This window comes from Gambusia affinis, linkage group LG14, assembly GCF_019740435.1.
Source record: "Gambusia affinis linkage group LG14, SWU_Gaff_1.0, whole genome shotgun sequence".
In the NCBI taxonomy this organism is placed as follows: domain Eukaryota; kingdom Metazoa; phylum Chordata; class Actinopteri; order Cyprinodontiformes; family Poeciliidae; genus Gambusia; species Gambusia affinis.
In genome coordinates this window covers 18,013,835-18,037,412 of record NC_057881.1, presented here as the reverse complement: position 1 = coordinate 18,037,412, position 23,578 = coordinate 18,013,835, and the positions used below count along the sequence as shown (strand labels likewise).

General features: G+C 40.2%; 1 protein-coding gene across 4 annotated transcripts; it reads left to right on the top strand.

Annotated features, from left to right (window-relative positions):
- The first annotated feature begins 1,416 nt into the window (after positions 1–1,416).
- tbc1d5 (TBC1 domain family, member 5) lies at positions 1,417–22,861 on the top strand. Of its 4 annotated transcripts, none has more exons than XM_044137862.1 (23): positions 1,417–1,513; positions 9,186–9,238; positions 9,874–9,991; positions 10,569–10,626; positions 10,735–10,843; positions 10,999–11,088; positions 11,342–11,416; positions 12,486–12,553; positions 12,648–12,750; positions 13,555–13,643; positions 13,734–13,784; positions 13,895–13,964; positions 15,026–15,198; positions 15,302–15,444; positions 15,867–15,973; positions 17,623–17,708; positions 18,406–18,743; positions 18,966–19,028; positions 20,198–20,406; positions 20,540–20,639; positions 20,805–20,884; positions 20,985–21,293; positions 21,665–22,861. In XM_044137862.1, the coding sequence occupies exons 3-23, from the start codon at positions 9,892–9,894 to the stop codon at positions 21,920–21,922; spliced, it is 2,679 nt and encodes an 892-aa protein (XP_043993797.1). In that variant the 5' UTR covers positions 1,417–1,513; positions 9,186–9,238; positions 9,874–9,891; the 3' UTR covers positions 21,923–22,861. The 4 variants fall into 4 exon arrangements, with proteins under 4 accessions (XP_043993797.1, XP_043993798.1, XP_043993799.1 ...); XM_044137863.1 differs by having other exon boundaries at positions 20,985–21,254; positions 21,665–22,839; XM_044137864.1 differs by lacking the exon at positions 18,966–19,028.
- The last annotated feature ends 717 nt before the right edge of the window (positions 22,862–23,578 follow it).

Here is a 23,578-nt window from a genome sequence, read left to right as displayed (position 1 = left end):
CTTTCCTCTTAGTGGAAGGTAGTTCTTCTTAATACACAGAATCATCATCTCTGCTGGGCCTATTTGGCAGAGGGAGTTTAAAATAACTGTGAAAATTACACTCAAGTTACACGGAGAATAAATTTCTGGGGATAAAAAAAAAAAAAATCTAATTATTTAAGAACTTCAGTTTCAAGCGGCACAGCGTCTTATTGGCTATTGGGTCCATGCATGCAAAAAATCCAGAGGAGGCTGGATTCTGTTTGTGGTGCTCCTGCATAAAACATGTAGATATGAAGAAAAGACTGTCTGGATTTGAACCTCAGGGTTGCACCTTTGTTTTTTGGCAGATGACGTAGTCCTGCTGGCATCCATACAATGTGACCTTCAGCATTCCCTGGAGAGGTTCACAACAGAGTGATAAATGGCTAGGACAGGAGTCATCTCTCTAAGTCATGGTTCTAACTGGAAACAGATTAGATACTCCATACATCCAGCAAATAAAACTTTGCAGAGTCTTATTTCTGAAACATTACCACACCAGCATCTTGAAGACACTGACAGAATACACCACAGTGCTTTGGGAAAAAAAATTTTAGGTTTAGAATAGAATATACTTTATTGATCCCTAAGGGGAAATTGCTTATTTGTTGAAAGCTACTAAAACATAAATACACCTAAGAGTTATATACTTCCTTCCCGAACCTGTTTACCCCCTGGATGGATGAATGAATTTCAGTATTATTACATGTACATTGAAAGAAGAAAAAATAGAAACAATGAAACGAAAGATTCTGAATAAGTATGTCAATTAACAATCAGTGGTGAAGAACCGTGGCTCATTAATATTACTAATCTCTGTAGTAACCAAGTCCTTTAATAATAATCCAGGAATTTCTTTACAAGAGTGGAAGGACAAGACTTAAAGACAGAAGAAATAGGACAAAAAATTCATTTTAGGATGAGCCTTAACCATAAACTTGTGGGCAATTTTAACATAAAATGTTCTGTAAAAAAAAATAAGACAACCTAACTCTCTTAATTTATTTTTATTAGATTTTTTTTTTTTTCACAGTTCACAAATTCCTAGTTCATCCTTTATTGAATAATATTACCTTTAGGATATACAGTCCCTACAACTGTAGTAAATATTTTTATTAATATGCTTCATGCAGTATTTCTTTATGACATGAGGGTTTGCACTTGTTTGGGGACTCCGTATCAACTCTAGTAGTGTTATCAGCTTGTCTGAAACTTGTTACAGCATAATTTAAACCACTTACCACATGAAAAGCATCAAACATCTTGCTCTGAATAAAAGAACAATAAAAGAACGTTTTATTGTTTTTGTTTTTTTTATGCAGCCCAAAATTTCCTTTTGGGCTGCTTAAAACGTCACATTTGATGAGCTTCTGTCCGCTGATCACATGACTAGTCAGCTGATCTTCAGCACACCCGCCTGACCAGCTAGTGTTTACAAATCAGCAGTCAGTCTCACAACATCAGAATGAGGGTCCCTGCATGATCCGGACAGGTATGTGAACTACATTCACACCTCTGTAACTACTCATATACACGCTTTTGAACGTGAATGTGAGGACGGAATAGCTACCGTCCTGTTAACCCTGGCTCGCGAGAGGAGGAAATGCGCGTGTTACAACTTCGTCTCGTATCAGTGTGTGTCGGAAGTAGCGACTGGGCCCGTGCACTGGTTCGTTTACATGCTAATAGCCTAGCTAGCGACATTAGCTGTACTGTCATCTCGGTTCGTGCTCTGTGACAGCTGACAGCTACATTTGATGGTGTTACGGCTATTCAATTAGTTTAGCCTTCATTTTGCATTGTAGGAGGTAGAGGCCACATGTTAGCGAAGCTATTGTTCGGTTTTGTAATATCCGAGTGATGGCTGCGACTTTCCCACAGCGCAGAATGAAAACTCTGTGAGGATGGCACACTCAGTGTTTATTCTTTGCTCGTTTTATGACATGTATAGCATGGTAATGTGTTACAGTTGGGTTGAATTGGACTTTTTGTTCTTTAGTTTGTAACTCTAAGCTTTCTATAATCGGACTGATTGCGTACAATTGGATTTCAAATTATGTTTTCTGTAAACCACAGGTGTCAAACTCCAGTCCCGGAGGGCCACTGTCCTGCAACTTTTAGATGTGCCTCTGCTGCACCACCCCTAAATAAAAATAATTAGGTCATTAGCAAGGCTCTGGAGAACTTATTTACACAAGAAGGAGGTAATAAAGCCATTTCATTTCGGTGTTTTGTACCTGTGGACAGGAGGACAGGAGTTCCTGTGACAGGAGGACTGTCATAGAGTTTGACAGCCCTCTATAAACTCACCCTGACAGTATTTTGCATGTGAATTACATGAGGACATTCCTGGTTGATAATACAGCTTTTTTGGTTTTATTTTCCACTTTTGATCTATTACAATTTTCCTTTTTTTGCAAGGATGTGAAATTTGCTTCAGTTTCTTTAATACTAAATAGCTTTTGAAATTCCAATAGCAATTCAATGAATTAGAAAGATTTTCCCTATGTGTGGATTAAAATGTATGTTTTTTTGATTTGCGAATGCATCATGCCACATCAAATTACAGAGTGCTACTTGAATGGTTAACACTCCTAATATTGCAGGAATTCTCATTTTTGATTAATTTATAGAAAGAAGTCTAAAATACCTGATTTTTCATCATTATGGCCTCTTGCTCACTGATTAAGACGTCTGTCTGTGTAGAATAAGTAGGCAACAGCTGTGAGGTTTTCAACAGACTGCCAACATTTCATATTGTTGAATGATCAAAATTCTGTTATTCGAAGGGTTAAAACATCTTTGCTGTGTGTACAATTAGCCACCTGATTTCTGCTGACGCCTCTTTCTTTTCTTAAAAAAAGAGGCTTCAGTTTCTATTAGTCCTCCAGCCTAATAGAAGAGCTGAAGGACACTATCAGAAAATACAGTTTATTTTCTAGAAATTGTGGTTCACCTGACCTAATGTAGCATTTCTCTGATGCTGAATATGTTAAGGAGATTCTCTCCACTTAGTAACCTCATCAACACCAAAGAGCGTTATTGTCAGTGCAACTTGCTAATGTTTACGTGTGTTGCATTCACTGTTCGCAAAGAAGTGGGAGGTTTAGCTTACGACCTGCTGATTGCTAATTAATTCCAGTGAAGTTGTGTGGTCTCCAGTAACCCTGTTCTCATGGATAGGATTTCTCTTAACAAGAACAAATTGTCCTTGCGGGCAAAACTTTTAAGTCTGTTTAACTTTCTTACTGTTGTTCAAGAGTCATTTTGTCAGCCGCAGTTGGCAATGCGGATTGCAGAGCATTTTCAACGGTTCAGCAAAAGAATCCTTTCATTGTCTCCTTTGCACAGCGCAGACAGGATGCATGTGCTAAAACGATTGAGTGAACCCTAATAAAGTAGTTAGGAGAGAAAAAACTCTCATGACCCCCTGTGGGTGTTCAAGCCCCCAGCGGGCCTACCAGTCTTCAGGTTCATCCTTTAAGCACAAATGTCCACTAATTGAATCAGTCAAGACTTGGAAACTTCATGGTATTTTGTAAACGCCGTGATTCTGAGTAAGTTCTCGGCTCTTTGCAGAGCATGTGACTGTAAAGGCTCCTGAGCTCTCGCTATGTGCTCAAATGAAGACATGTGAGTTTGTTTAGCTGGGATGTTTCTCTTTGACTGATCCACAGGCCACCTTTTTTAGTTTTCGCAGCTCCTCTCATCATGCACGTTTACTGGTTTTCATTTTGCAGCAGTCTCCTCTGACGAAAGCGGATCTCATGCTAAACCGATTTGTCTTATTCAACTGACTAATCTGGCTGTAGTTAGAAAAACAGTTTAGCCTTTTTGTTGCTTTATGGCAGTGAGGAACGCAACACTTTATTATGTTGTGTTATGCTGATTTATGCAAGTCCTTTAGCTTGTAGGTTTCTTATCAGCATCACATGTCCTTCTCTCAGGGTTAAGTGAATCTGCTAATTAGTTTAATCGTTTTATTCATAGACGTCTAATATTGTTCCTTAGTGACTCTGGAATATTCTCTTACTTTAAATAATGTTATGTGCTCCCTTTTTTGTTACTGCAGAATGAATAGGGGTTCAGGTGGAAAGGAAATGAATGTGAATCCTGAAACAAAGCATCTTTTTTTTAAACTTAAAATTGTTTTGAGAGAGCAAGTGAGGCCAATGTTTCTTTTTCTTGCTTAAGGGCAAAAAAAAAAAAAATGTGTGCTTATATTCACTCTGGCTTCCAGATGATTCTGTACTAGAGATGGGAAGTAATTCTTCCTGTAAAACTACAACGGTTTCACCCTTGATACCGATATGAATCCAAACCCTGAATTGTTTCTCATGATGTAATTGCATTATTAAAGAAGTAAAAAAAAATATTTCCACTGCTGCGCTATAAAGTATCATAATCGTTGTTGCAGTTATGATGTTTTCTTTATATATATCTTCACTTTGGAGAATACATAGTGGTTTTTTTTTCTAATCAATCAACATGAGATCAGAATTTTCCACTTTTCATTGACCATAAAAGTTAGGTTCTCCCTCACCCCCTATTCATTAAATGGGTAAAAAAACTTGGAGTTTCTCAAATTTTTGATGCATAAGCACATCAACCAACAGCTTTCAATTTCAGACAAGAAAAGGCTCGATCAGTGCATCATTAACAAACACCTGCTAAATTTAGCAGCATGACTTTTTGCTGTTTTTGCAAAGTTTTCTTTTCACGATTTTTCACGTCAGCCTTCCTTTTGCGCTTATGTCAAATAACTGGTATAAGGGGCGATGCTAACAAGATAGCTAATTTCAAGTAGACTTGTCATCTGGATGTTGTTTAGACGTTTAATATAAGTTTAGAATATTACCTCAGTGCCTTTAATTCTCATAGCTCAACTATCCAAGTACTATACAGTATGACATTGTTACAGTGTGATCCATAGACTCTATTCACACTGGAATTATTCTGTCGTCTTGTTAAAAGGATTCCAAGTTGTATGAAAGACACAACAGACAAACTTCACCAGTTTTGAATTTGCCTCATTTTGAAGCTTGCCTTGCTTTCATGCCAGCCTGGGACCAGGCAGGGAGGGAACTAAGCAGAAATCAACAAACCTTATGATTATCACCACATGAGTCGTTGTAATTCACACTGAAAAGTCAGACTAGCGCTCGGCAACACGTCTCTTATTTACCTTGCCTTCGTTTCCTGCTGTGCAGACACAAAAAGTGGCTGATATATCCAATTATTACCTCCTATATGTTACAACCCATCCATAAACCCTGGGCTTCATTATTATGGGAGTGTTTTGCTGCTTTTTCCTTTTCTCTTTGTTAAAATTTTATGTCAGCCACCTTCAACCTGAGACAGTTGCCTAACAAAGCATTCAAATGAAGAGAGTTTTATTAGCCTTTTATCCTGAGTGAATTTATTAGAAATATAATAATAATAATAATAATAATAAAAAAAAAGTCATTTTTTTTTTCACTATGACCGAAGTTGGATTGGATGTTGCGGTTTGGACAATTTAATCACAAAAATGTGAAAGAGCAGTGCTTAATTTCCCTGTGGAACTGCAACAATCAGTCAAGCGATCTGGATTTTTGCATTTCAGTCTTTTTGTTTCAACATTTCAGGAACAAAAAATATACCTTGAAACAGATGGACCATTATTTGTCTATTAATTTATTCACGCAGTTCATTATGAATTGATTTGACTGTCTCATAAAACATCTTTGCTGTTAATTATTGAAGCTACTCTAGTTACGGGGGATTAAATAGTACACAATCTGCGTTGAATGCTCCCAAAGTTTTCCAGCGTTCAGTTGTCGTTTTCCAGCAGAGGCGTTACTTTACACCAGATTGTGGGAACGCAGAAAGGCCTCAAGCCTTTAAACCTGCATCTTTCATCCAAACGACAGACACATACGAACCTGATAAAGTCTAGTTTTGGAGAGAAAATGAAAAAAAGCATGATGTGTGTCTGCAGTCTAGCTTGTGGAGAAAAAGGATTTTTAATATGAATTGTTATTCATTACTACATAATCAGATTTTTTTTATATATACTTCTACCCACTCAAGCAGCTTTAAACAAGTTTCGTTATATTGTGCAAGTAAGGTTAAGAAAAAAACCCGGCAATATTAGAGTTACCTTTTTCAGCATTCCTCCGTTGTTCTCTAGTTGTGGATTAGTTCTGATCATTTACTGGGAGGGAGAGAAAAAAAAAAATTAGCCGACTCAAGGAGAGCATTAGTCTCCGAGTGGGACAGATGTTTTCTAACAAAACGGAGCCATGCATTATTCATACGAAGTCATTTCTATATTCCTGGCATTTCTTTGCCAATCTGTCGAGCAGTGTTTCATCCACATGGTTAATAGGTTTTAAGAGGCCTCTTTGTTGTGCTTCTTTCCACAATTAATAAGGGGAAAGTCTGTGAAAGAAAGACCGTGCTCTGCAGATCAGTGCTGCTATTATGCAGAGCTTAGCTTTAGTTAAAGCATCATCATAAACACGTAATAATCTTAAATTTTGCAGCAAACGAAAGATGAATAACTGGGTTAATCTAGAGTGTCTCGACGACAAAGTTCAACTCTACTAAGAGCTCTGCAGGGATGAATGGACTCATGGTTTACCTGCTTGGTATTTTAATCCAGTTTCCTTTCGGTCTGGTTGGTTGCTTGTGATTCGGTGCTTCTTTAAAATCTGCTAAATCAAATGATGCGACCTTAAAACTTGAACAACGGCCACACTGATAAATGCTCGTCGAGTAAACAAAACGATTTTCCCTGTTCAGATATATATATTTTTTTAAGAGCAAAGAGAAGAAGTATCGCTGTTTGGGTAAAATAACACCCGGGTGTCGAACTCCAGCCCTCGAGGGTCGCTGTCCTGCAGTTTTTAGATGTGCCACATGTACAAAACACTGGAATGAAATGACTTGATTACCTCCTCCTTGGGTAGATCAGTTCTCCAGAGCCTTGCTAATGACCTAACTATTCTATTCAGGTGTGGTGCAGCAGAGGCACATCTAAAAGTTGCAGGACAGCGGCCCTCCGGGACTGGAGTTTGACATCTATGCTCTAACATAACCATATTTACAGCAGAAATGGCAACGTGGGTTTTGAACAGCTCCTCTTAATCCACAAAAGCAGCGATTTTAGACTTGCGGTCTGGAACGTATGTCCGAACTTATAATAGTAATAATAAAACAAAAATAAAATTTGTTTGAGCGGCACATCAAGTACCAAACTTGACATCTTAACTTCCAAATAGGGATGTCTGTCACATTTTACGTTGGAAGATGCCATATTGTTGAACAGCGAACATGTTGAGATTTTCTCTTTGTTTCATGCTGGAAGGTTTTCATGGAATCAAGTGACACTCGCATCTTATCCTACGTCTTGTTCTCTTGCGTTTGAAGCTGGTGTTATTTCAACCAAAGACGCTTCCTACTGAAACATTGTTGTTAATTTGGAAGTTCGCCTTTTTGGCTGCAACTCAGAACTTCACTATTTATTTTTCACTTCGTAGCACAACGTGGAGTGCGCTAGATTTTTAAGTGTGACGACGAAAGCTGAATTAGAACATGGTTTCTGAATAATGTTTTTTGCTTGAACCAAGTAACAAAGCCCCTCCTCTCCCTATCTAGAGGACTATGTAGATTTTGAAGCAGTGGGCAATAAAAACAAACATTTCCACAAGTCTAATACACTAAGCCACTTCAATAAGTTCCTCAATCTAATCTCAGTTCCTCTAAATAAAAGCAGTTCCTCTTTTGATTCATTCAGTGCCATTTGTTTAGATGGGGTGCAAAGAGCATTCTTTGATTGTATACATTCTAGATTTATTCAACATGTTAATAGATAGCCTTGTTTTTTTGTTTTTTTAAAAGTTAAAAATCTCTTTATTTGCACCTTTATTTTTGGTTTACTGTTTTATTCAATAAATCCGAATTTACGTCCCGATGAGTCTCGTTTGTCAGATTAAAAGTATCTTTTCATCAGGTGTTAAACATACTTAATAAGCCCACATTGCTATTTAAAAAAAAAAAAAAAAGTTTATCTTTTCTTTTGGTCTGATGTAATATTCTCATTTTAAATGTCACTTTTCATTAACTGTAAGTGGAAAGGCATCATAATTCAAACAAAGGCTTTCAAACATCCATCTGTGTGTAATTAATCTATATAAAGTGTTTCACTTTGTGGTAAAATTCCTTAAAACAAATGGGCTTTTTAAATAATCTTTTAATTTATTGAATGGCTCTGTGCTGTTTAGAGCTACAACCCTAATGGAAGGCTAACATTATGTCCGTCATATTTCTTAGAGAAGGAAAATAACTTCTGGAACAAGCGTTATTCGACAGTATTCAATTAGAAAATTTCAAGGTACCTCTGGAAAGTGTGACTTTCGAGCATCTGTGTTCAGTCATTACCATCGAGAACGTAGCTGGCTCTGCTCAAACTTGTTTCGTAACCTAAAAGCAGCAAGAGAAGGTTTGCCTCAGGGCGGCCTTCTGTTTGGATGTATCAACATACCTCATTGGGGAAGTCGGCTCCTGGCTCTCTACCCAACTCCTTCTTATTGACCCAGATTCTCTCCCTGTTCTCAAAAGTCGATGTTGCCATGATTTCTTTGATCCGTCGCTGCCCAAAATGCAGACGCTTCTCTCCAGCTGAAGCCAAAATCCGCCCTTCCTTTTAGGTCTCATCTTGAAGTAGTCGCCAAGCGGGAAGGGGAGGTGAAACATGTCTCCTATTCATAAGAAATGCCGCCGATTAAGTCTGACTATATACTTGTTTGGTACCTGGTTGGGCTTCGGATTCATAAAGAATGTTTTATAGTTCTCGTATTTCAGAAGCGCCTCCGTTTATTTCCTAGTAGAAGGAAAGTCTGGCATCAAAACATTTAAGTGATGCATTTATTTGCTTTTCTAATGACTTCATTAGCTTTGTCGACTCTCTTCATATATCAGCGTGAGCTCAGTGGAACCTCAGACATCTCCGGTGCTTCTTGTTAATTTCAGTCATTCTTCACCGACTATAACTGCTGTCAGAGTTCTGTGAAGTTCCTATCAGTTCAAAGAAGATGACTTAGCCTTCTTTTTTTTTTTTTGCTTTTGGTTCCCTTCCCTTTTTGTCGATGCATTACTGATGTGACACTTTCCTCCTGCAGAAACATCCTGGCCTTCTGAGTCTTGACCTGGGAGAATCTTTGCGGCTTTGTCGGTAAAACCTCAAACAAGTTAAAAGTTTATTTATTTGATTTATTTGTTTCTTTTTTAGAACAGATCAGATCTTTTTTTTTTTTTTTTTTCAATGCAAAGCTCAGGTTTTGCTAAATCTACTTGGTCAGACATGATGAGGAACGTTAGTGATGAAGTTTAGTTAAATATCCTGAAAGTTGTTGGCTCTCATCTATTAGTAATCTGCAAAATAATTACTACCATTACTACAGACACAAACTGAAATAAGTTTAACTGTGATTTTGATTTAATAAATGATGACCAACATGGGGTAGAAAATGCGCACATTTACATTTTCTTTTTGTTTTACAAAAACAACAAAAAATGAAAGCGACTTTAGAGAGATTTGCTAAGAATTCAGATAAATACATGCCAGATGTAGCATAATTTTCCTTGCCAAGAACAAGAAAAATCTACCGTTCTCATTTTTGCACTACTTTTATTACTGGTCTGTTGCATGAAGTGCAAATAAAATACGTTGAGTTCCAAGTCGTAATGTGAATTAACAAGAAAAGGGTCAAGGAGTTTGAATATTTTTAAATTGCACTGTAAAATAGTGTTTTTTGTTGTTGTTTTTTTTATATTTGATTTGTTTTTGCCTCACTTTTCTCATTCTAGTCCAGCTGGGCCGCAGTCATGCAGCACCCCAACTTTGAGACCCGCCACCCGCTCCAGACAGACGAGCAGCAGGAGACCGGTTTCGACCCGCTTCACAATTTCAACAAAAATCGCAGCCGTATGTCAAAACCCTGAAATGATCCCATTAATTTCTAAACCGACAGACGCCTAACGAGGAGGGAGGCGAAGGGGTGTCCAGCCAGTTGAGGTTCACGACAAACGTACAAGCCAAAATAAAATCAAATGAAGGCCGAGTGAGGTTTGAGTCACAGGCGAGACGGGGTGAGCCTCGGGGCGAAGGATGCTTTTAGGTTTATGTGGGAGAGAAAGAAAATATTGTGGAACTGATGAATATTCATTGTGAGCGTCTCTGTGGAATGATCTACTCCTCTAACTAATGCTGATAGACAGCGCTCTGACTTGAATGCTTGTTTACCTGCAGGCCAAATTAGACGTATTACCGGCAATAAAGAGCAAGAGGCAGTTTGCCACTTTGGTCTCTGTCATGACTTCCCCCCCCACCCTCCGCTTCTGCTCCATTGACCGTAACGAAGCCAATGAAAACAAAAAGGAACCAGTCGTCTTCGGAGGCAGCTGCTGTTAGGAGTTTACAGAACAAAAAACATCACCAAAGAAAAATGTATTTTTGTTTCCCTTCCCAGCACTAACACCTCCCCCTTGTGGTTACCTTTCAGGAGGATCTCTTGACGGCAGCTTCTCCTCCCAGCCTCAGTCCACCTTCCTCTCCTACAGGTCTGTTCTTTCACTTTTTACTTGAACCTCTTCCCTTCTGGAGGACACTGCTGATTAGTTTGGATCGAGCCGCCCAGAACCTCTAATCGCCTTTCTCCTGACGTGCAGAAAAGAATGGGACGACTTGTTCCTCAACAGTAATTACCTGGCCAGGATCCGGCAGGCTGGCGTCAACGGTCGGCTGAGGAGCAGTCGCTTCCGGAGCGTTTGCTGGAAGGTAGCCGTCGAGACGATCAGGCCGTCTGATCCAGTTTTGATTAAATGATCTGCTTTAATCGAACGGAGTGCTTTCGAGGAAAGTAGAAGCTCAAAGTTTTTAGTCGTGGAGCGCCAGATTTCGGCATGTTTCAGTTTGATACCCTGTGTTGGCAGCTGTACCTGGAGGTCCTTCCTGAGGACAAGGGCCAGTGGATCAAGAGGACCAAGGAGCACCGGGCTCAGTATGAGAAAATCAAAGAGATGGTGGGAGTGCCATTCTGCTCAAGATTTACTTTATTTTTTATTTTATTTTTTGTACTATTACTGCTTCATCACTACATAGTATTTTCCCCCTAATATCTAAATACGCAGCACAAAAAAGAAAAGATTGGTGATTGAACCTAGGGGCTGGCCCCCGTTTCCAGAAAACAAAATCTACCAGATTGTGTGTGGAAAGCACTGTAGTCCTTCATCTTTCTGTCCCAGAGTATCGATGTTTATTGTTCGTTTGTCACAGCACATCACTAACCCCCGTAAAGCTGCGGGCCAGCAGGACCTGGTCGTCAACAATCCGCTGTCCCAGGATGAGGGGGTGAGAATTTGTGCTTTTTCTCCGGGTTTTGTCTTAATGAGCGACTATTCTTAGCAAGTCACATTGATAACATCCCGATCCCTCAGCGTTGGTCCCAGAATCCTCATAACAGTTGCTGCTCTACTTGTTAGACAGTTCTTATTAAGGAATCATGTCAAATCTTTATGTGGTAAACAGCTGGAGAGCAGATTGAAACGTATGTAAAATGGTTTTCATGACAACCTGCCCGATGTTGGTGCACATAAAGTGTTTTATAGTGACTATAGAGATCAATATGCAAAAACAGGAAGATGGAGCACATCATCCTAGTTCTAAAGTCCTTACACTGGCTCCCTGTAGCTCAGACTCTAAAATACTGTTGTTGGTTTATAAATGACTGAAAGGCACCAAAATGGACTGAAGATCTGTTGTCGACGTATCAACCTTCCGGACCTCTCAGGTCTTCTGGTTCTGCTCTGCATCCCCAGAATCAGAGAAGCAGCATTCGGCTTCTGTGCAGCACAAATCTGGAACAAGCCTCCAGAAAGCGGCGAATCATCTGAAACGCCGAGTTCCTTTAAAGCCAAACTAAAATCCCAGCTTCGTAGAGTTGCTTTTCAACCGTGACAAAAGAAACATTGACCAGCATATTTAATGTGTACGATTTTGCTGATGGCGCTCATAACAACGTAATGTTTGTGTGGTGTTTTGTGATGTAAAGCACTTTGCACTGCTTTGCTGCTGAATTCTATACAAATATACTTAATTGATTGATACTCACCTTAAGTTAAATTCAACAAAACTCTTTATGTTTTTGTACTTTGACCCAAATTGCATAATTTCTTTTTTTTTCTTCTGAAAATTATGAAAAGGTTGCCTTGAAGTTTTCTGATGCTAAAAATCTCCCTACTAAGTTCCCTTCAGCATTTTATTCATTTATATCCGTCTTCCCAAAAGGGACGAGCTTTTGTTAATCCATTAATTTATTCAGTCACTTATTATTGTATCTAATTAATGTGGCTGCACGTTTATTTCTCCTGCTACAGATCCTTCAGATTTGCCTGATTTGTGTCTTGGTTTTTGTCCCCAGAGTTTGTGGAACAAGTTCTTCCAGGATAAAGAGCTGAAGGGGATGATCAAGCAGGACGTTTTTAGGACGTATGCAACCGTGTGTCTGTTTTTTTTTTTTTTTTTTAACTTACATTTTCTGCTGCTAGCATGAAATCCCACATTTGTTCTTATCCTCCTTCAGATTCCCTGAGATCTGTTACTTCCAGAACGAGGACGTGAGGACCAAGCTGACCGACATCCTCTTCTGTTATGGCAGAGAGAATGAGCAGCTGCTCTATAAACAGGTGTCGCCTTTTATTTTCTTTCTTTTGGCTGAGTCACAGTGTTGATGATCATGATTTTTGGATGGATGAGGCGGTTAAAAATGTGGGATTTATTTTCTTAGTCTATTTTTCTTTCATAATCTCTTTTTTTTCTTTTCCTTCTACTTCCTTTCTCTTTTCTCTTACTCTGTTTCTTACTGCTTTTCCCTTTTTACTCTTTTTCTTACGCTTTCTTACTTGTACTCTGTTACTTTCCTTCTTACTCTCTTTCTCTTTCCTATCCTATATATTTTACTCTCTTGCTCTTTTGTACTCTTATTTCTTTCTTTTTCTTACGCTTTCTGTGTTTATTCTTTCTCTCCCTTCTTTTCTTAACAGCAATTCTTGCTCTTTTCCTTTTCTGTATTCCTTCCTTCCTTCCTTCCTTCCTCTTTTTGTTCTGTCAAAATGGGTACAGTCACCCAGAAGGACCCTGTAAAGATGTGGAACAAAATGTGTAGTACCCACCCTGGTCTCTGTTGAGGCTCTCCATCCTTGAGGAGCTCGAGATGAAGAACAAAATGCCTCCGTAACCTTATCGTTATCAGTGTCAGTAACAGGTGCCAGCGAATAAATAGATGGCTAGTAAAACATCTACTTTCCAAACTGGAAGTGACACATGGCGGGGCGTTGGCTAATAATATCTAAATTAAAGCTGCCATCAGGAATTAGAAACCTCGTGCATCATTATTAAAAAGACTGATCACAAATGAAGCATGCTCTTCCATCTTTCGCTACCCTTATAGCTCCATCTCCATGTGTGTGTGTGTGCGTGTGTGTGTGCAGGGGATGCACGAGCTGCTGGCCCCCATAGTGTTCGTGCTGCACTGTGACCATCAAGCCTTCCAACACGCCAGCGAGACGGCCAGCCCCAGGTCAGTGTGTGCTGAATCCGTTTCCCTTTAGTTCCAGCTGACGGCTGCTTCTCTGCAGTCGGCAGATTCTGATTTTCGTTTTCCCTGCAGTGACGAGATGAAATGTCTGTTGGATCCTGCGTACCTCGAACACGACGCCTAGTGAGTGCAGAGCGCATTGAGGTGTTTTTTTTGGGCCTGTGAAGTGTTGCCGTCTCATTGCTTGCCTCTCTCGTATTCGCGCCTCACTCGTGCCCCCGTTCTGCGTTCAGCACCATGTTCTCACAGCTGATGGAGACAGCGGAGCCGTGGTTCTCCACCTTCGAGAGGGAAGTGAGGAAGGTCAGTGTGATTGCGCTTCGGGAAACGGCGCTCCGCGATTGTGCCGCATTAGATTGCACCGACATTAAGTAATAATCCTGAGTCGGAGGCCCTGCTTGATTTGATGCCACTCGGCCTGTTGCCATGGTAACAGAAGATGCAGTTTAATGTGCAGATTACCAGAGGATAAGCAAATGCTTTGTCAGACATAAGACTGGCTGTATGAGTTTCCAATATCTGTTTAACACAAAGACAGCCGTACAAAGAGATAGATTTTTTTTTTTTAATTAATTTCTTGAGAAATTATTTAACAGACGCGTTTTACGGGAATTTTGTCCTGGAAAATGCGCCACTGTCCACCTGTTTTTTTTTTTGTTTTTTTTTGCTTCATTTGAAGTGAACTGCAGTAGAAAGTGGGAAGCTGGACCAACTGTAACCTGATACAGTTCTGCTGTGGCGTCTTAAAGCGGACCACGAACGTGGAAGCTGTGAAGTAAAAAATGAAATTACTTGCTGCATAGTTTCATATAAAACGATCACGCTCAGTTTGGCAATTTAAGAATGGCAAGCTGTGCTGTTGTCCTGTCGTCTGCAGAATTGAATAGAAAATTAACCTATCAGAAATAACTTATATTTGACAGTATTACTGTAAATCCAACTGAGAATCTTTGGAACTGGTGTTTTCAGGCGTCCAGTCGGACTGAGTTTGAGCTTTTTTGTAAAGGAAACGGTCAGATACCCAATCTCTAGATTCACAAAGCTGGTAGAGACACACAAATAATGGCTGTACATATTTTTCACTCAGACTGGGTGAATTAAAATTCACGTCTCAATATTTAGCTCATTATTTGTAAAGAGAAAAAGCAAGTAATCCTTTTCCTTCCACTTACGATTATGCAGTGCGAATTGTTTTATCACGCAAAATTTTAATTAAAAATGCACAAGTTGCAATGTGACAAAATGTGAAAACGTTGAACCGCTAATATTACTTGTGCCAGACGCTGAAACTCATGCTGTTTGTTCACCAGTCAGGTGTCATGCATGTTAATCTGCCCGTTTCATATGATCATGTTTCTCCGCAGGGGAAGGAAGAAATGCTCACCAGCATCCCCTTCGCCCGGCCCCAGGACGCTGGCCCGTCGGTCGCCGTGGTGACCAAGGTGAACCGCATCCAGGACCAGCTGGTGAAGAAGCACGACATCGAGCTCCACATGCACCTGAACCGGCTGGAGATCGCTCCGCAGATCTACGGCATGTCAGTAGCTTCTCCTTCAGCTTTCCCTTTAATCTTTTCTCATCTCTGCTCAGACGCCCCTATTTAGTTTTTTTGCCCCCCTCCCTCCCTCCCTGTCTCTCAGCCGGTGGGTTCGCCTGCTGTTCGGCCGTGAATTTTCCCTGCAGGACCTGCTGGTGGTGTGGGACGCTCTGTTTGCCGACAGCATCACTCTGGATCTGGTGGACTACGTCTTCGTGGCCATGCTGCTCTACATCCGAGATGCTCGTACGCTCCATTTGTTGCCCAGATCCTCCAGTGAAGAAGCCATGTGTTGGCCTTTGTGGCATGTAATTTGATAAGACACTTGTGAGCTGAAGACTCGCATTTACTCTGCTTCATTTAATCAGATGAGGTCATATTTCATGAAGCAGAAGGCAGCGATACGATACATTATTTCTGCTATACATATAGGCTGATTGGGTTATGGTTAAGGTTTGTTTGTTTTGTTTTTTCTTAGTAATCTGTTATTACCTGAAGATGCATTGCATTTAAATTTGCACTTATAATTTGCTCTTTAAAATCTGCAACAGAGATCTTTTTTTTTTTTTTTTTTTTTTTTTACAGCTTGTGCAGTTTTGTACTAACTTAAACTTGTATTAAAGCACAAAAAAATAGTTGTTTTGTAACACTTGTTTTGGTTTTCCCAGTAATCGCAAGCAACTTCCAGACCTGCCTGGGATTACTGATGCATTACCCTCCCATAGGCGACATCAACGCTTTACTGCAAAAAGCTCTGTTCCTCCGAGATCCCAAAGTAAGCTGACATCACCCCAGAAAAGCAACATTTTGCTGACCGTTCCAGTTCGCCTAAGTTCTGTTACGTCGCCAGTCCATTCGAATGGGGAACAGAAAGCGAGCGGTGTCGAAACAAACATGGGAGAGTGTTACGAGTCCTCAGAGTCGAGGCCGTGTCGGCGCCTGCTTAAGAGGGGATTTGCTCGACTTTTCCTGTAGCACAAGGAGAAGATTTGCCAAACTTAACCGCCCACATGGAAAGCAGTGGGTGGGAATCCTCCAGCAACACTGTATCCAAAAAGACATCTTGTTGCGCTGTGACACTGCGAATGAATGATAAGGGGGTGGGGGGGGGGGAATTGGCGGTGAATGTTTTATTTCATCACACTTCAGCTGTTGGGTGGTTTTGACCGTGAGATCCTGAAGCGCTGGCTGGAGATTACATTTCAGTAAACTGCATGGAGTTGCCTGGATACGGCAACTAAAAATTTACAAACCAACACCAGGCATCAATACTGTGATGTCAGTTAGATGAATCAGAATAAATACCGACTAGATTTCACATAATTGATTATGAATTCCATTTCTTTGATTACATTTATGTAATTTCATTGTATATTTACTGAAATACCTCCGCCAATGGAAAGCATACTTCAGGTATATAATCTTTATATTGTCTAAAATGCTTCTTTTTTTTTTCACCACAGTGACGTAAAAATTATAAATATTAAATAAATAACAGCAGTAGCCATAGTAACAATAAAAATAGAGTTGGACAATCGATATACTATGGAGATATAAAAATACTTTTAGGTCAGTTGAGCCTCATAAAATATAACAGATTATGGCCAAAATACATTCAGAAATAATTTTTTTTTTTTTTTTAGTCATAGAACAACATTTCTTTATTTTGATAAATTAAATAAAATGACTTAATATTTTAAGTTGTTAAGCAGGTGCAAAGCCTAATCTAAAATTAACACAAAAGTAACCATTTGCCTTAAAAGGAAAAACACTGAAAAAGTTTTCCGTTCACTCTGCTTTTCATTTGAATAAAATGCTTAGTCAAGAACTGTGAAGCCAGATGGGGGGGAAAAAGAAACAAAATTGCCCAATTTGTGTCTGTTCTGAAGTTTTCTACAAGAGTTAGATTTTTTTTCTGTTATTAAAGCTCTTCAGAATCTAGTCAAAGTTTTATTTTTTAATCCTTGCTTTCAATTTTGTGGTTGTTGAGTTTTAAATTGCACTATAATTATAACTGCACATGAAGTGAAATGTGCTGAAATGGCCCCCGTGTCGGGTATCAGGATGAAAAGGTTGCAGTTCCCACAGTGAAGGCGGCTGGTTGTGGCGGCAGCTGCTTCCTCCTGCTGCAGTCTCAGATAATGTGGGATTATCTGATGCGTCCGACTATCTGATCCATCCAGCCTCATTCCTCTGAAACCTGGGACAGCAAAGCACTGCATTGTTTAATACTGGGTTGATCTTAAATTTCGGTCATGTATTCCTCCAACATTAGGTTTTGCAGCCTGGATTAGCATCCTCTGTGACTCAGAGGTGTTTCTGTAGTTATGCAGTCAGGCATGGCCACAGCTTTGTGGGTTGTTTCCTCTGATCGTCATCACACTCTCACAGATTTATTATAATTTTTTTTTCTCTCTCGTGTAGAATAATCCACGCCCGGTGAACTACCAGTTTCAGCAGAACCTGGATTACTACAAAACAAGAGGAGCCGATCTGATGAACAAGACACGGTACATAGATTTTTCGAAGTTTGGTTTAAGCTCCAAATATTCATGGTGACGCTTCGCTTTAGTTGGCAGATTTTAGTTTATTTATGGAGGCGTTATTAAAACCAGAAGACTGTGTGTGTCTGGTTTATTTTTGACCTTTTCATTGATTCGTGTTTCTCAAGTCGCTCTGGTTGGTCTCAGTTTATTTAGGTTTATTCCGCTGTTGAAGCAGCTGCTTTAACTCTCTATCTCTTTTAAATATTCAACTTATTGTCAAGTAAGGTCTCAAAAAGTACAAGATTGTGATATTAGACCTTGTCTTTGTATGTTAAACATTAAATTGGGTTAACTATAAAATGTTACATTTTAGAAATGCAGTTAGAAAACATGGATCTATTCCAAGAACTTTCAGATTTTTAAGAATCTGTCATGTTTTGTGAAAATGTAAACTGAAGCACATGACTTGGTCTTTAGGATAATAGATAATTTCCTTTTTGCCTATGTGGATTCAGATAAAAAAACATTTGTATTTATGATGATGCAATCAACTTGCCATCGATCAGTCATTCAGTTTTTCCTTGATCGTGATCTAGACGGTCTTTAAACACGTCAGCATGTTTCGATGGATGACGTGACATCAGAATCCCTCCATCATCCTGGACAAAGTTCCAGCGTCATTTTTCTGTTCGTATGTTTGCTGTCCCGTCTGTATCCATAGGTCCGCTTCTACGGCGAAAGCCGCCCCGCTGAACATCAACAAGGTGTCCAGCAGCCTGCTGAGCTTTGGCAGGAAGCTCATCGCTCCGGCCATGTCGGGCGTGTCCGGCAGCGTTGCCCCCATCAACAGCGAGGTGTACTCCTCGTCCTCCTCCTCTTCGTATTCCTCCTCGTCCTCCTTCACGCCTCCTGCCTCGGCGCCAGCGCCCACCCTGTCTCACCCGCTCGCTGAGCCCTCGGCGGCGTCACCGCCGCCGCCGCCCCAGACGCAGGTCCGAGGCCAGACGCAGAACTACCGTCTGCTGAAGTCTGAAAGCATGCCGGTCCACCTCAGCAAAGGTGAGGACCAGGAGACGGCGGGGAGAGGGGTGACAAAGCTAATCAGGACAACCAACTCCTCCTGCTTTTCTCCCATATATTAATGTGTATTTTTGTTCCCAGTTAAAACACTAAAGTCTTCTCTGCATGTTCTTGTTAACACCGACCACCTGGATGTGTGTGTGTGCAGCCACTGGGGTGTGTGGTTGTGGCTACATCAGCTTTGACTCTCCTGTCTGTTAGATGGAGTTTCAGGTGCAGTGTCTCAGGGCTCTCTCCCAGAACAGACTCTTACTGACACACAAGGTAACCGCTACCAAGGCAACCGCTTGTGTGCCATACAACCCCTCCCGCTTCCTCTCCCTCAAATTTAGCCATGCTTTTGCAACTCCATTAGCCTCTCTTCAGCAAATCCGTCCGTTCCTCGCTCTTCATCTGTTTGCTTGTGTGCTGCTGTGTAAAATGCAACATGTTGCTGTAGAGCAGACCCGAGTCCTGCATGTGGATGTGACTGTAAGCCTTAACCAGCAGGGGGCGATCACAGCTTGAGTGTGACGGAAGAGTCTTTAATGTTTTTAAATGCTGGATCTGACGGCTGTTAATATGCTTTGAAGTCACTGATGTGTGAAATATATTTATTAATAGTTACACTTTGTAGGATCTCCAATTCATCTCAGAATAGATCTGGTTTGTAGATGTTTCACTGGAGCTAGTAGGTGGTATGGTCTCATGTTCTGATTATCTTAAATTTGTTGTTTTTCAAACTCTGCAGAAATAAACCCTTGAAATGTATTACTTTGTGTGTAATGGGTCTTTAAATATTGAGTATTATTTTTGTATTATTTTTGTCCTCATGATACATTCATTTGATCCCATCTACGTGTTACAATATCCCACAATGTCCCGAATTTTAGTCGATTCCTCCATTTACATTTTCCCCAATTACTAAAGTCAGGAGAACCAGAATGTTGCAGAGTATTTTTAATAAAAATGTGTTAAACAGTTCTTTCTTTTTTTCTTTCTTTCTTTCTTCTTTATTGCTTTGCTTTTTGTGATCATTTGAAGTCAAAACCGAAACATAAATGCTGTTAACTCGAAAGCTCAAAGTCTGGGAGCGGTCAATTGAAAGGCAGAGTCACGACTTTTAAAAAAAAATTTATTTACAAATTATTTTTTTTCTGACCTACATTGAAACCCTGCCTTTAATGCCTGAAAAAAATTCAGCAGTTATTCAAAGGATTTATTAAAAAAACATTTTCTTTTTTTTTATGAGATTTCTCTTTTACTAGCTGTGGAAATTCCATAGTTCATCTGCTGTGCTTAATTTGATCACCCAGAACCACAAGAATGAACAAAATGTACTCCTCAGTTTAATGTTTTAAGGAATAAAAATATGACTCAAGTTCATACATTTATTTATTTATTTTTCAATCTTCTCACCTTTTTTTTTTTTTTTTCCCCTCCATCTTCCAAAGGCCAGAGCTCCAGGACGGTCAGCTCCTCCCCCAGCACGGAGAGCCTTTCTGGCGGGCGGGGCCAGTCCACTGCGTCCCCGCCTCTCCCGCCCTCCAGAGGGAGTGATGTCAGCTGCTCATCTCCTCCCCTCTCGGCCACCAAGAAGGAGTCCTTCTTCAACATCACCCGCTCCCGGTCCCACAGCAAAAGCATGGGCAAGAAAGAGACGGTGAGTTGTTGTGCGCTTTGCTTAGCAGTAAGCTTTAATTCCTAGCCTTCATTCGGGCTTTGATGTGGGGTTTTTTTTTAAATATATTTATATATATTTTATTTATTTATTTATTGTTTGGTTCATCTGAAAGGACGAGGATCTGGAAGCCCAGGTGTCCTTCCTGCAGGGCCAGATTAACGACCTGGAAGCCATGAGCAAGTACTGCGCCAAGATGATGAATACGCACATCTGTGAGTTCCGACGTGGCTCCTTAAGTTATTTATTTCCTAAGATGGAAAAAACACAATATTTATCTCTACATCTAAATTCTCGTCGACACTAAGTAGGGTCGGGATGTTTACGTTTGGTAGAACTATTTGATAGGGTGGCGTTGTAAGAAAGGAGCTTCTCTGCAGGTAAAATCCAGGAAGTGATTCTGCAAGAGCACCTGGAGAAAGAAGATGAAGTCCTCATCTCTCTAGCTGGACTTAAACAGGTAGGGGGAAAAAAATCATATTTTAATTACAGATTCTACAGTTTGACTCTCCAGGATTCAGCCTTTTGCTGTTTGTTTTTATGCAATAAAATGTCGTCAGATCAAAGACATCCTGAAGGGAGCGCTGCGCTTCAACCAGAGTCAGCTGGAGGCCGAGGAGAACGAGGAGATCACCATCGCCGATGACCACTACAACTCCACCGCCGCAGCGACGGAAACCTCCCTGGACAGCGCGCGTCACCATGGCGAACGGCTTCAGGGAGGCGACGGCACGCAGAGCAGAGACTTCTTTCTGGACCAGGGCGCGAGTACGGAGGAGAAGGAGAAGGAGGAAGAGGAGGAGACGGCGACGATCCCGCCTGAGCAGCAGGTTGTTAGATCGTCAGTCCTCCTCTTGACAACTGCAAAGGTTTTTTTTTTGTTCGTTTGTTTGTTTGTTTGTTGTTCTTTTTTTATATATTGCTTGGAGGTTTTTAGGTGAAAGCAATTCATGTTTATTACTTTGGAATTTTATGTGCTAGGTCGGTTTTTTAAAAAATTGGTAGCAATAAACATCTGTAAAGTGTGGAATGGATTTGGAGTCAGTATATTTAAACACTTTTTACTAAAACCACAGCAACAAAACGGTTAGAATTTGTGTATATATATATATATATATATATATATATATATATATATATATATATATATATATATATATATATATATATATATATATATATATATATATATATATATATACACTCAATGTGTTGATCTCTTTAAATCTCCTGCCTACAGGTGGCGTCGTCTCTGGTCTCCGAGAGAAAGAACTGGGACGATTACATCCTGGTCTCTCAGGATGGAGACCTGCTAGCCGAAGGGAAGCTGCTGGCGAGGCGAGGGCGCGCCGCCGTACGAATGGAGCCCGAAGGCTCATCCGGGACTTTTCACGACCCCTTGATGACTGGCGCCACGTCGGGCTCCTCCAGCCCGGAGGAGGGCTCCACCAACAGCAAGGACTCTGACTTCACCATGGTTAACCCCAACGACCTGTGAACGAACGGCAGTTCTCCCTGTCTTGCACCCGTTCTGGAGGTCTGATGAAACTGAGCTCACAGGGTAGGGAACCACCTGCTGTTGGTGCCGTACCTCTAAAAAGTTGCACATGTGTGGACTGTGACATGGAGAATCACAAACGCCCCTACTCTTCATCTCTTTAGCCGTCATCTGTACCATGCAAGTCCTGTCTGAACTGATGCTGTAAGCTGTCTCATCCAACATCTGCTAGGCCTTTTTATGATTTGCTTCCCCCCCACCACTTACCTGTTTCCTATTATGATTATTGTAGTCCCATTCTCTGTAGAGAGAGGGCGCTGTTGGGCTGCTTTACTCCATCACTACATGGTTATACTGAAGGACCTGAGACTGCAGTTTTCCTGCAGGGGAAAACTTTCTCCTCCTTCACTGCTGATTGGGAGTGTGGGGATGTTTTTTGTATGAATGCGGAGATCCAGCCATACTTCTGCCTGTGGTGTGTGTGTGTGTGCGTGTGTGTGTGTGTCCTCATGGAGGACACCGTCTTCTCCGATACTGTAACAAACAGGACGAGGTCCTCCTCGTTGCCATCAAGGGCAGCTTTCTCCCGCTTCTAAACCAGTGCCTCTGACCATTCTGCTCTCAGCCAAACAAAACCTAACTCTGTGATCTTATCGTTTTGATTTTTTTGTTATTATTATTGTCTAGAATGAATATTTTTTAACCCTTTAGATTGATTTTCCAGATAAGCCGATTAAATTAAGGAATGAGTCTGATTAAAGTTTTTAGATCTTATCTAGTTGTGGATATTTTAATGTGATCAGTCGGTTCTCCCGTCGGATGTGGGTTGTTCTCTTGTTCTGTGCGAATTATGTGCGGCGGCACGCAAAGAATGTTCCTTCAGCTGCCCTTTCAGCATAATTAAACCTAGATCAATAACAAACACATTAAGCCATTGAGGTTGAGCGGATTTTCTTTTACCCAGCTGTCCACAATATGCAAATGCTTCATTCTCATCTGCATAAATAATGTTCAGTTGTCAAAAAACAATCAGAGCATTCTTGGTATATAGATATATGTAGATATATATATATATAACTATATATATATATAGTTTTATATATATATATATAGTTTTATATATATATATATATATATATATAGTTTTATATATATATATATATAGTTTTATATATATATATATAAAACTATTTAACTATATATATATATATATATATATATATATATATATATATATATATATATATATATATATATATATATATATATCTATATCCATATATGTATATAGGTCATATATATATACATACCCCCCCCCCCACAAATGTGGTACAACTCAATGAATTCGTCTTGCCTGATTTAATCAAATCCGATACAATTCTCCAAAAATAGCTATAAAGTGAGGGAAAGATAATCTCTTCTGCAACCTCTCATAGGTTTTCTTCCAGGATCTAGATTAATCCATATTCCCACACCATGATACTACTACCACCATTTTCCCTGGTCGTCTGGAGTTACCACGTGGGATTTTCGAATATGAAATCTGAACACTTACAATTTAATTACATCACAGACGAGGAGAACCGGGTTTTAGCATATTTTGTCCGTCCTGTGAGGTATGTGATTGAATCTAATTTGGTGCGAAACTCCAAAAGA